Below are 13,174 nucleotides of genomic sequence, written 5' to 3' on the forward strand. Positions count from 1 at the left end.
GAAACTAGATGTGTGTGGGAGACTACTGTCTGAATGGAAAGTGAGACTTGCTTAACCTGGAAGGGGAAAAAAATTCCTTAGCATATAATGAATGACACATTACCCAGAGCTCAGAAGGCTCGTGGCAGCACAGTGTTTGGCACAGCCATTCCAGCTTGCATAGTTGACATCTAAAGCTGTTCCTTTTGGACAGAAGACCATCCTAATTGTTACTGTGCTTCTGTGACCTTTCCTAAAATTTCCTAGAAATATTTTTGATAAATATAGACACAATACTTAATTTCACTATAAAATTTGTTTTCATAGATGTCATTTGTTGAGAAGTAATTGCTTTTCCGATGAGCTGAAAAATGAGTCTGTTCTATGATGGTGCTTCTTTTGATTTCAGTCATGTTTGATTTTATTCAGATTAAAATACTCCTTTTTTTCTGACGCCTTTTTAATGGAAGCTCAGCATGGACAAAACAGGAGAAATGTGTCTTTCAGTTATGAAAGAGAGGCTTTATTCTGTTTTAGACCTGTGCATGGATTTCACTCTCTACATTAAGACAGTGTCTCTAAGTGCTCTACATTGTTTTAAATAACATAACTGAGATCTGAACTTCTACTTTTCCATTGTCTGCCCATTCTCATCTCACATCTTCTCTACTACTTGCCTTTCTCTCCAGTCTTGCAAGTCGTATCTGTTCTATCCCCTCCCCTTTTGATTTTTCTGGCTGGGTTAGGTGTGGGCCTGTTTCCTTTATGTGTATTTGGTAATGGTACCCCATGTGTGTCTCTACTGTCAAGGCTTAGAATCCTTCAGTTATCCTCTCTTGGAGTTGCAGGATCTCAGGCCATTATTTGTTCCAAAGGGATTGCCAGTTTTGAGTTCTTACGAAGCTTTCCAACAAGAATGTTTATTTTTCACTAATAAAATTTCATTTGACTGAAATACATACAGTATTGATAAATGTTACATTAATGTGTACAAAAGGTATGTTTGTGGAATAAAATGTGAGCAGAAGCAAGTAGCAGTAAGATGTTGTGGGAGAAAGGAAGAGTGGTTTCTGTCACCATCTGCTTGTCCTGAATTTTTAGTTGCTGCTGAGTCCAGATGACAGGAAGAAGTAGTATTCTTGATTTGGTTTTCATTAGGATATGTAGCACAGTGAGACCTGTTTAACTTGCAGGTTTTATAATAGTAATTTAACCAGCAGAATTTGCAAAATGGTATGTTGGGTCTTTTCTTCTTGTACCTTTTGTGCTTCATCTTCCCATGTTTGATTTGCCTTGTGTAATTAGGAAAGTAATAATTAGATTTTCTTTTTCCAGCATGGAACTATGTTTCTGAGATGCTGTTAAAATATTGCCTAAGTAAAACCAGAAATAAAATCATATCTTCACTACTTATCTTTCATAAATGTCTAAACTGTATTTTGAGCTAAAGAAACATCAGAAAAGATCAGCCACAAGTAAGCTGGGACTGTAGCAGTATAAATAGAAAAGCTTCTAGGTGAGTTTCTTAACACATGCTAAGTGTCAGGTCCAAACTATCCTGCAGATGCTGCCTGAGGAAGCAGCAGTGCCTCTCTGCTGCTGCAGCTCTGGGTAACCCCTGCAGGAGAACACCTGAACAGTGCAGTGTTCTGTGCAAACACCACGCCAGGAGTCCCTTCCAAGGGCAAAGCAAGCAATTACTAGGTACTGGAAAAATGCTCACAAATCATCCCTAAATGGCAAAGAGTGGTAAATATCTAAGTCAGTGACTGTAAGGCTGTATGAGTTCACTTTATGAACTATTTTTTAAGGAAACCTTAGCTGCTCAAAATTTAAAATACTAGGTAAAGCTGCATATTTCAACAAAATTTCAGATTCATTGCATTTCTGCCTTACATTGTTCCACCTTTCTTTTCCTTTCATTCCAAAATTGGAGGCCCCATGTTAGAGATTCAGACAATGAATCCTTTTATCTGGGACGTACATTCATTATTCATTGTGCATTGTCAGTGGATTGCTACTTCAGGCCTGAATTACAGTTAATTAATCTTAGAAAAGCACTTGTAATTTCACACTTTATGAAGCAGTGTTGTCTCAGCACGGCAGTGCTGTGGTGGCAAAATACTCTTAATGCTTGTTGCTGTTCAGTATTGTTATCTCTTAAGATTTATGTGCATTCGGGTCTTTATTTTGCTTACTTCTCTGAAGGTTTACATTGCAGCAGTCACGCTTTTAGTTTGGAAACGCTTTTTGATATTTTTATTGTATACAGAATTTCAAACAGAACAGACATTTACTTCAATGATAGGTCAGAAAGACCTTTATCCTTTTCAATACTGAAAAGGAAAACCTGGAAAAGTGATGGTCTAGAGCAAGTTGAGTCAGATAGATTCCCAGCTTGGCACTTTCCTTCAGGTGGTGGATTCGGTTGCTGGCTGGTACTTGATCAGATACAGTCGGGATGTAGAAGCTGGGCGTGATGTTTTCCATCAGGTGGTTCCATGTTTCTAAACTTTTTGCTATGCCTGTAGCTTTCTGGGAGTTTGTATATAAGAACTTCACTCAGGAAGTTGAATTAATGTATTGCAACTCCTTTGTTTAGTTTACACATCTGCATAGGAACAGTTCCTGCTCTGTAGCTTACAACAGCTTAAAAAGTATTCTAAAAATACCAGTATCTCTTGACAGTACTTACAACTGACATTTCTGGAATGCTGAAAGAAAAGAAACTATGATCTATGCTCACATGAAGGTACTAGAGAAGGGGCTGAATGCAAAGTTACTGGAGATCCCTCAATTGCATAGCACACAGAAATGTGATAACTATCAATGTATGTTTGTCCTTCTACTCTCCTTTTGTACACAGTTGATTGCAGGGTGAGATGAAAAGCTGAGAGCTAAAAAGATTTATTTCGCTCAGTGTGCTTGCTAAGTGGAAAAAAATCTGCTAAGGGCTTCTAAAATGCTCCTTTAAGTCTCTTCAGCTGTATTTGCCTAATTGTTTTAAGGAGTTTCCCAGTAATTGCTAACTAAGGTAAAATGCTTACCACAATTAGACTTTTTGATTGCACTCTTTATGAGAACTGTCACATCATAAAAATATTTGTTTGCTGCTTATTAGGTTTTTTTTATACAATCATAATTCATGTTTAGAAATGTTGATCTTATTATAGTCCTAGAAAATAGAAATTGGGGGAAAAGAATTAAAAGTTGTAATAGGAATATATTCCACTGTGCAATTTGTGCTGAGTGGAGTTGGTGCTGACTAGAGAAGCATGCTTCCAAACTGAATTACCCTGTGATCCTGACCTTGTAAGTGGAGTCAAGAATTTGAATTATTGTTAGTCTGATGAGTACCCTAGCAGTCTAATCTAAATACAGCAGTTTTTATTGTTAGCCAATTACAGTGATGATACCACTTGTTGTCTAATTATTGCTAGTTTCCAATAATCAATATGTGGAGCATCATCAGTGACCTGAGCTCTGCTGGGAGGAGGATGCTGGTAGTGTCTATGGGAGACTTTGCAGAGTGATTTCAAGCAGTCAGTTGCTAATGCTTTGTGTTGATCCAAAAGCTTATTGTTCAAGCCTATCCAAAAATCTGAAGTTTTTTTAGATTTTTGTTTTATCTACCGTAATTTCCTTCAGGCCATGCAGTTGCACAGAGCTGAGCTGAATCTAAAACCGGGTTATACACAACTCATTTGACCGCAATGACTTTGGTACAGTTAAGTCACTCAGCTGTGGGACATGTGCTGCTACAGCTAAAACCAAGCTCAGAAAATGAATGCAGTCCCAGGGAAGGCTGGACAAAAGGTTGGGAGTCCTTAGGCAGTGTGTGTCTTGAGATGGGGATGAGACCTGTGGCGTGCTGATGGCAATGGTGGTACTGTCTGTGCAGGGCTAAAAGTCGTGTGTGTGTGTGTGTGAGAGACATCTGTGCGCAGCACTTGTGCATAGGCTGACCTTTCAGCTGGGTTTGCTGAGTCACAGGAGCTGAAGGTGGAATTAGTCCGCCTGCAAAGCTATAAACTGTTCCTGTCATGATGGAAGCACTGACATCCCTCCACACCGTTACACTGATGGCCAGTCTGAAGCAAACCTCGGGCAAAGGGCAGCCTCTCCTGCTAAACAAACCTTCAGAGTGCTGCCAGATGCCATGTGGAGTTCTGACATGCACTCAAAAGGATGTTCTTAAAGTCTTTCATTGCAACTTCCATTTTTCAGGGTAAGACATTCTTCAGTGTTGAGTCATCTGCTGGTGAGGAAGCACAGAGGTTTTTTCCTTGTGTTTACAGCAACCTCCTTGTGTGAGCTGACATGGCTTGTTACACTGGGATCCTCTGGTCTGAACTGCAGCAGTTTGACAAAATAGAAAATCTCTGAAAGCTTTTTGCATCTGATGTGATTCAGAGGTTCTCCAGATGCCATGGATTGAAGGATATTTTTGCCCTCTTTTTGGTTGGTTTTTTTTTTTTTTTTACAAGTCTTTTTGTTGGAGGAAGTTAATGTCTGTGAAGCTGAAATTCTGGATTTCTGGGAAATGCTATTGATAGTCTTTTGAGGTTAGATCTGGATTAAAATCTGAGAACCACAAGAATGCTAAACAGTAAATCCTCAGATTGTCTGTGTTTAGTGTTGTAAGGATCAAATAAGACTTATTTTTACTGCCTTGCTATATTTAATTTAGGTAATTTTTGGAATACTCGGTTTAGCTGAAGCTGTGACAAATTTGCCAAGCTGCTTATGAAGTGCAGCAAAAGTAGAGGGAGTCATGTTTGTAAAACCTAAGTCTGTCCTTTGGGGAGAGCAGCTGCTTGGTCTAGGCTATTTCATGCCGTTTAGTAACATATTAGAAGTACTGGGAATACTATCCAGACTAAACAAACAAAACTTTGTGTTTCCCATGCCTTGATTCTAGATTTGTCACAGTCCTGAGTCTAGGGTTTTATTTTTGTTGTTTTGTTATTCCTCTATGAGAGGTACTGATTAATGTCCCTATCAGAGGTGTAGTTTGTAAAAGGAATTTTTCTTGCAAAACCTGTTAGTTTAGGTGTGTAGGGAATTGTTCCTGGAACAGGTAAATTATGCCTCTTGGCATATTGGAACAGCCATTAACAGGTGCAAACTGCCTTGTTTTGTCACAAAATGAAGCTCTTTTGATTTGCACCTTGAAACTGTGCTTTTGGTACTTTTTCCAAATCTTACAAGGAGATAGTTTGTGTACAGTTTTCAGTCTGAAATTCTATCCCCAGTTTTGATTAGGTTTTCCGGTGTGTTTGGGGTTGAATCTCTGTATCATTTATAAGGAATGCTCTTAGGTCATTGTTGTCTAGAGCTTGGCAAAAATGTGAAGCCTCAAGGTGCTCCCCTGTACCTGTTCTCTTTTTTTCCTTGCTTCCTGATACACTTTCATTGATTGTTTTTGGGGGAGGGTGTATAAATTTTTCCATTTCCTGGTCTCTTATGTTATAAGGAAAAACATTTGATTTCATGCCTTCTCAGTATTTCCTCAGGTAATGTGCTACCTGTAATATTTAGGATTTTCTAAAATGTTTCCTAGGAAAATCGTCAGACTCCCTCATGATTGTACCAAACACTAGGGCTTTAATCTGTTGTCAATTATTAAAGAGCCATGCTTTTTCATTCAAAGTGTAGATCTATAACAGATACAGGCTATTTCATCTTCTTCACTAAGTTTCCAACTTTAACTCTTAAGCTCTTTTCTGTTTTTTATCAGTGTTACTTATCTTTTAATACTTGTACCTGTAATTTCACATACAGTACTCTTTTCTTTTACTACATCTGAAATTGCTTTATTTCTAAGTGTTAGCATTCCTTTCTTGTGACTTAACCTGCTGTGTTTCTGTTAAGTCTGCCACAGTCTCCTGCTTGAGTAACTGCTTTTAACTCAGTCTGTTTATTTCCCATCATCCTGGCATTAATATACAAGTAGTCTGTGGTGGCTTATTCCCTTTCTTTCTTGTTCAGTAGTTTTGTTGTTTTGTTATTTTCTTCTTTCTTTTCTTTTACCCTTTTTCTTACTACTTGCAAGTCTGGCATTTCAGCTCTTGGCTCAAGAGTTGTCCTTTTTTAGTTGTTGATTTTTTGTTTTTGTTTTTTTTTTTCCCAAAAAGTAAGTCTAGTATCCATTGCAGGCTCTTCTTTTTTATGGCAGCTCTGAAGACAGAAGATTGGATGTGTGAAGAGAAATAGTGGTTAGTGAAGAGCATGTGTGTGCTCTGTGAGGCCTGTGCTCCATGCATGAAGTTTCTAGATGTCTCCTTTCAGTTGATTAAAGGAATGACAAACATACTGTGCAGAGTGGTGTAGAAAATGAAGGTGAGGTTTAGCAGATCATATGCAGACTCCCTGATTTGTTTGAACTTCTTGGGGGAGAGGGAAAGAAGGTGTGATTCATGTGAACAGTGTGGCAGTCGGTTTGAGATGACCTCTTTGCAGACATTCAGTACTGAAACTGCTGTTAATCCATGTTTTTGTTTCTGGGGTTTGTGGCAGGATATTAAATAGAAGTTGTCAGCTGTTGAGCTTTTGGTTGGAACCAGATACCTGTGATCTTCACAGGACATAATACATCTTTTCTTGGTGACTATTTATCTAGAAACGTGATGTGCATGAGAAGTTCTAACTGGAAAAGGTAATTTCATAAATGTTGTGGCAATGAATAAAGCTGAGTGTCTCTTATTCTGGATAGTTCAAATACAATACACAGACCACAAAGAATTCGGTGATTTTTTTTTTTTAGTTTTGTTTTGTTAAACGTGTTTGTTAAATTCAGAAAGTAATCAGAAATGAGAGAGGAAGGATTCTTAGAGGAAGTAGCATTTTGGTCATTTTTAAGGGAAATAGTCATGTATGGAGGTGCACGTTTGAGAAAGTGAAGTGAAAACCCAAAGGTGGTAAAAAAGAGAGTGAAAATAGACATTACATTAAATATAGATGTATAGAATTTGGACAAGGACTCTAACGGGAGGAAGAAGTACTTCAAACAAAAATTGAAATTAGTGGAGAGTAGAGTGGCTAACTGGAGAAGGTGAAAATGAGATACATTGCCAAGTAATTTGGAGTAGATGTGAGGTGGGAAAAAATGAAGAGCAGAGATGTCATAACTGTAAAAGGCTGTAAAAATCAAGGTGACAGATGAGGACTTAGAAAAAAGTGCTCTAATAAACAAACAAACAGCATAACCCAAGTCCCTTCTTTGCTGGCAGAAGGGAAGGAAATGGGAGTGAAGGAGTTGGAGGTGACAATGAAGTTTTGATCCCAAGAGTAAAATAGCATGCATTATTTAGAATTGAAATGAAAGACTGTAGCAAGACTAAGGGGAAAAAAAAGGTATGCTCAGTACTAAAGAGTCAGTTTGTGAAAATGGAGTGGCAGAATGGGATAGGAGCCTGAGATTTGAACTATGTATAAGGTGTGCTAAATTATTGCTGTGTCTTCGAACAGATATGCAGAGGTGCAATTAAGTCATTGGAAAGCTTGTACTTACAATGGACTTGTTTCCTGTGAGGGGACTAAAAGAATGGCCACAGCACTAAATCAGTGCATCAGAGCATTAGAAATATTCCTAACTGTAATATTACATCTTGCCATGAAATGCATAATTCAAGTTGCTTTATGGATGCTATGAAATAAGGATAATGATCACTCAATTTACTATATTTTTATCACTTAAAATTGTTTTATCTCTTGTGCATAGATATTTGATTTAATGGATGCCAAAGCCCGTGCTGACTGCATCAAAGAAATAGATCTTCTTAAGGTAAAAGATTTGTTTAGAAAATGTGCAACCATCATCAAAAAGTGTTATGTTTTTCATAGACATAGTTGAGGTGTCCACTGGCTTTTTGTTTAGAGTTTTTAAAAGCCTCACTTTGAAGAATTTTCTGATCTTTATTTCCTCAAAAATTAATATCGAGAAGTAAATCCAATAGAATAATGACTAACATTTCAAGCAGAAGTTTCTGCCAAAATTGCAATATTGTGAATGACTGTGTCCTTTGTACAGTAAAATCCTGACTTCAAAAATTGATACTGCTGTTTACTTCAAGAATTGACTTTGCCGTTTCAGATAAGTTGGATATATACCTTGAAGCAAAATTCCTCTAAAATTGCAGTGTCAGTCACCATGTAGATCCTAAAATGCCATCCTGTTCTTGCAAAGTATTTGTACGTGCTTCTCAGCAGCATTTACTTTTTGTAATTTGTATCATAGTGAAATCGATTTCAGGGGTTGTTCTGTTTGCCTAAATGAGAATGTTTCCTGTGTTGGACTTAAAACATGTGGTGTGCTCTTCACTAAAATGTGAATTACTATTTTGCTTTCTTAGCAACTGAATCATCCAAATGTAATCAAGTATTATGCCTCATTCATTGAAGACAATGAACTGAACATAGTGTTGGAATTAGCAGATGCTGGAGATCTCTCTAGAATGATAAAGGTAGGGATTAACTTTTTTTTTTTTTAAATAAGAGCTTGTAATGTTCAACTTTGGCTTTTCATTCTGTGTGATCATCACTGGGTGAAATGCAGTGAAAACGTCAGGAACTGTAGAGAAAAGTAAGGTGTTAAGGCTGATTTTTTTTTTTTTTTTTAAATATATGCCCAATATTGATGCTTAGTATTTTTAACACTGTTGCCCAGAATGTGAATGCAGATGGGACCATAAGTAGACTGAAGTTATATTAGCACTGGGGAGAAGAAAAAAAGCCTGTAAAGAAAAGCTCTGTCGCTACCATTTAGAACAATCCATTTTAATGGCATTCTGTTTTTTTTGGCATGATTGTGTTTTGTGTTCCAATATTCTATTCTCTATAATAGCAATGAAAGCAGAGAACAGGTGTCATACAGCAGAAGTGTCTTCTAGAACTTGAACTGCTAAAAATATATTTCATATTTCCTTGAAATTACATGAAGTGAGTTTACTGATACATGCTTGTGCATGATGGGTTAATTGCTTTTCTTTTTGTAGTTTTTAAATGCTTATTTAGCTAATCAGAAAAATGTATCCAAGACCCATTGTATAAAATTCTGTGTTCTAAAACTTCTATTAAGTTTGAAGTGCCTTTTTAAAATGTTTCTTGGTCATTTGACAACTACTTCCCCTCTTTCCCTTCCTTTTTTCCACTGGGTCTTGGGTCTAGTATGTCCTTTTAGCATTTTTTCTTGTGTGCACACCAATGTTATTGCTGTCAACACAGCACAACACCACTGTGGGCACAAACAATGCCAGTCAATTAGTGTTCACTCAGCAGCAGCCAAGCACAGAACACAGTCAGGCTGTTTTGCTTGGGACCTACATGAATAGAGAATGTTAATTTCTTCATTAATGACTTTCATGCTGTTTTTTTTTTTTTTGAGCTTTTGAAGAATATTCCTTTCTAAATTGGTAATTGTAAGGTAGGACAGTCAAAATTTAGTTCTAAGCAGGTTGACAGCATCTGTTAATATTTATAGCCAAATGTGATATTTTTCTTCATCTCATGAATTATTAATTCTGTGGGCTTACATTTCATAAAACATAAAGCAAGGTTTGTCTTTTCTTTTGAATGTTCAGTTTTGACACAACAGTTACTAATATGAGTACTCTGTGACAGATTGCCTTATGGCATGTCTGGTCTTATGACCCACCGAAGCTTTTTCTTTTTTCCCCTGCTTTTTTTTCATTATTTAATTTTAAATCCAATGTGTGGCTTTTTCAGTGCAGTTGGCCTCATTACACCTTGTTCAAGTCGGTGGGTATTTCTTACAGGCTCGATCTTGGAGGCACTTTGTGATTGTCCTCTTAACACAGGGATCATGTTTAATGTAGCAAACTTAGATTGCTGTTTGATGTTAATGACAGCCTATCAGGCTATTATTAAATATGTATGAGGTGTCACAATGCACTGTGTCTTCATGCTGCTGGTGGAGGAAATGATTTGGTAGATTACTTTGACAATACGAGTTTAAATGTGGGGCTCACCATTCTTAAGAATGTATTTTGAAAATTGCCTGAAAAATAAATTACATGTAATAGTATAGAATCTTCCTAGAAGTGGGGCTGCCTGTCACACTATTAAGGTAAATAACTATGTTGTCTTATCAAGATAAATAAACTGCTTGGGTTTCCAGTGTTCTTGCTAGAATGTTGTTCTAAGTCCTTGGAGAATGTTGAGACACCCCCAGAACAGTGTTTGGGTACCAGGCTTGTGTGATTTGTAGAGGGGATCAAGGATGTTTTTGAAATTGTAAATTTCAGCTTGAATGACGCTAAAACCAATATTAATGTGAGGGAAAACTACTTAACTAGTTTACTTGGGTATTTGTTATGACATTTTTGGCACATCAGAGAATACTTGCAAGGCTGCTGTGCCTCACAGTGCACCTTAATGAATTCTTTAGTTCTTCCCTTAATGAACCATATCCTTGCTGCCCAGCTTTTGTATCGTCCCTCTTGTTACCTGTGAATAATACTCTCTTTGTCCCCATTGAGTAGACAACTGAGGAAAATCACTTGGTGCATTCATATGTATTCTAATAGAATTCATAGAATCTGCTGTATGTCCAAAAAGAAGCAGCAGTGCATTGGCATTTACATATCACATAATGAAATCAGAGGTATCTCGTGTTCTCTCTGCTGCTCTGTTTATGTATGTACGTACACAGATTTAATCCACTTTACCTAATTATTTTTTTAATTATCTCTGTCACAGGGAGATGTTTCAATATAGCCTCCATTCTCAAAAGCAGGAGAGTTCAAAATTGAGGATTTCTTACAGTACAGCTTTTAATGGCCTGTTAGAATTCTTGAACGTGGCATATTGGCGTAGCAGTAAAACTGAGAGGGGAACATTGGTGAGGGGGAAATATGTGTTTGACTCTCAGTTGGTTTTGCACTGCAGTATGTACCTCAGCACTGTGTAACCCCTGTGTGGGCGTGGTGAAAGAAGGAAAAATTCTGCATTTTTTTGTGTCAGTGAATAGGTTGCTGGATACTATTACCTCAAAGATACTACAAGGAAATCATTCTTAGCTATTGTGCTAAGTCCCAGTAGCTCATGGTCTGTTGTTCCTGTGGTCTCTGCTGCAGAACATGTGATAGTACGTGGCTGCCAAGGTTCAGGGTAGTTCATGAGAACTGATGTTACCTTGTAATAGCACCTCCTTCTGCAATACAGTAATACGTTGTAAAGCAAGTTTGGGGCTTGGTCCCTTTTCTTATTAGTCATGGTTCTCCTCTGCCACAAGCAGTGACAAAGTGAAAATTTTCAGTGGATTTTTCAGTTTTTCTTTTTTCAAGCAGCAGTTGATATATTGGAAAAAGAAATTGCCACAAATAAAGAAGAATCTACTAATTGAATTAAGAAAATACATTATAATAATTTAGTAAAAAGAGATAGTAAAGTCTGTCCTGAAGATGTTGGAACAAGAGAATTTGAATTATCTTGCAACGTAATTAGCATATTATTTAAGGCTAAATATGAAATTACTAGGCTTGCAAGAAGGGATGTTATCAAGGTACTAAAGTCTTGGGACTTTTCTTAACTCAGCAGTAAACTTTCAAGTCTATTTCATTTCTGCAGTTATTTTTAGTTTTTAGGTTCTTCTGGCAAATAATCTTAGTGCACCAAAAAAATGCAAACTTTAAACTGAATATGTCATACAGATCTTAAGGAAGTTAATCATGTTTTGGAAACAAGCAGGAAAGCTTTCATCTAAAAAGTTGAAAATATGTGTGCAGCTTTCTCAAGGTAGATGGGAAATAACTTGAATTCTACAAAATATCACCTAGGCACTTCACCCACTCCTCAGACAGCACTTTCTGTGTGTATTTTTTCAACTTTATTTAAAGGTAAATATACTATAATTAGCTTGGAAAAATAACAAATATTTTAAAACATTTAATCAGTATGAAGTTCCTATTTGATATCTCAAGCTTCTATAGCTAAGAATGGTGAATTCTTTGTCCTTGAACTTGTTTTTTATAGGGTAGTCCAAATGCAGGAATAGTCACTTCTTTCCAAGCAACTGATGCATATCTAAATTGCTCCTTGCAGGAGCTGGAGCTCTGTTCAGACTTGTTTGAAATCTCATTGATTCTAATTTCAATGTTTCGCTAGTTGTGGATATTTTGGGCTTCACTGTATGAAACTGCATCAGGCAATTTCTCCTCTCCACATGGTCTGGAATGCAGCCCCTCCTTCCCATGCCAAAGGATATTAGCTCTGGAGTTTTTTGAGACTTCTTTGCAGCACTATGACGTTGGCTAGCTTACCTGTGCTAAGGGGTAGCACCCCTTTTGTGAGCTTGGAAGCAATTTTAGCTTCATTCCCTGGCAGCTTTGCCAGCCCCAGGTGCTGCTGCTGCCTGTGTGAAGGAACCACGACTCCACTGCAGCCTGAGTGTCATGGTGAGAGGTGGCTGCAGGGCGAGAGGTGACAGCCTTTGGGCATCTATGGACGTGTGGTACTGGCAGTGCTTTGGAAGGGACAGCTGTTACAGTCTGCCTTCCCTGAAGTGTTCAGTGCTGAATGGAGGCTCAGGCACTTCATTCTGAGCTGGGCTGGTGAACAGGTGCAGGTCAGAAACTTGTGCACGAGTTGCTTTTGGGAGCTTAGCAGTGCATCTTGCCCCTCTGGTCTTGTGGCATGGCAGTGTCTTGAGGGGGCATGTACTGCTGCAGCAGCTCATTGCTTTTTCTCTCTGCACACCAGCTGCCCGGGGTGCTGGCTGCCTCAGAGCCCATTATTACCCTTTCTTACTGCAGGGAAGCTGGTTGTGTTGCTGGGAATGGAAAACTGTCACTTTTTTTTTCCAAAGTATTTTCTGGTAGATTGGTGTCCTGGGAATGTGCTATAGATGTAGAGATGCTTTTGCAGAAAGTAGGATTTCCTGGTAAGTGTTGATAGTACATGGTAGCTATAGTTCAACTGTTTAATTGCAATAGCAGTAATTCTCTTTTGCTGTGATACTTGCAAGATTTTTGGGAGTATGAAGTTAGGGAAGCATTTGTATTGAGAAGAGGTGCAGTGTCAGAATTTAGCAGGTCAGGTATTAAATTTTGCATGCCCTTCCCAGGATTTTGGGAAACTCCCAGCTATTAATTGAGGGTTATTGTTTGGTTATTCATCTCTTTATTATCCAAAACATTGATCTAAACCTTTAGCAGTTGTAGGAGATAGTTGGTGT

General features: G+C 37.8%; 1 protein-coding gene across 4 annotated transcripts in view; it reads left to right on the forward strand.

Moving 5' to 3' along the window:
* The window catches only part of NEK7 (NIMA related kinase 7), a 70,063-nt gene that overhangs the window by 19,527 nt on the left and 37,362 nt on the right, over positions 1-13,174 (forward strand). For all 4 annotated transcript variants that reach the window (XR_004241680.1, XM_032117252.1, XM_032117254.1 and 1 more), the window contains exons 4-5: positions 7,703-7,765; positions 8,334-8,444. Coding sequence is in view for 3 of the 4 variants with exons in the window: in XM_032117252.1 (XP_031973143.1) it covers positions 7,703-7,765; positions 8,334-8,444 (174 nt within the window). In the remaining variant the exon portion in view is untranslated. The remainder of the gene's footprint in view (positions 1-7,702; positions 7,766-8,333; positions 8,445-13,174) is intronic.

The sequence above is a fragment of the Corvus moneduloides genome, chromosome 9, assembly GCF_009650955.1.
Source record: "Corvus moneduloides isolate bCorMon1 chromosome 9, bCorMon1.pri, whole genome shotgun sequence".
NCBI lineage: Eukaryota > Metazoa > Chordata > Aves > Passeriformes > Corvidae > Corvus > Corvus moneduloides.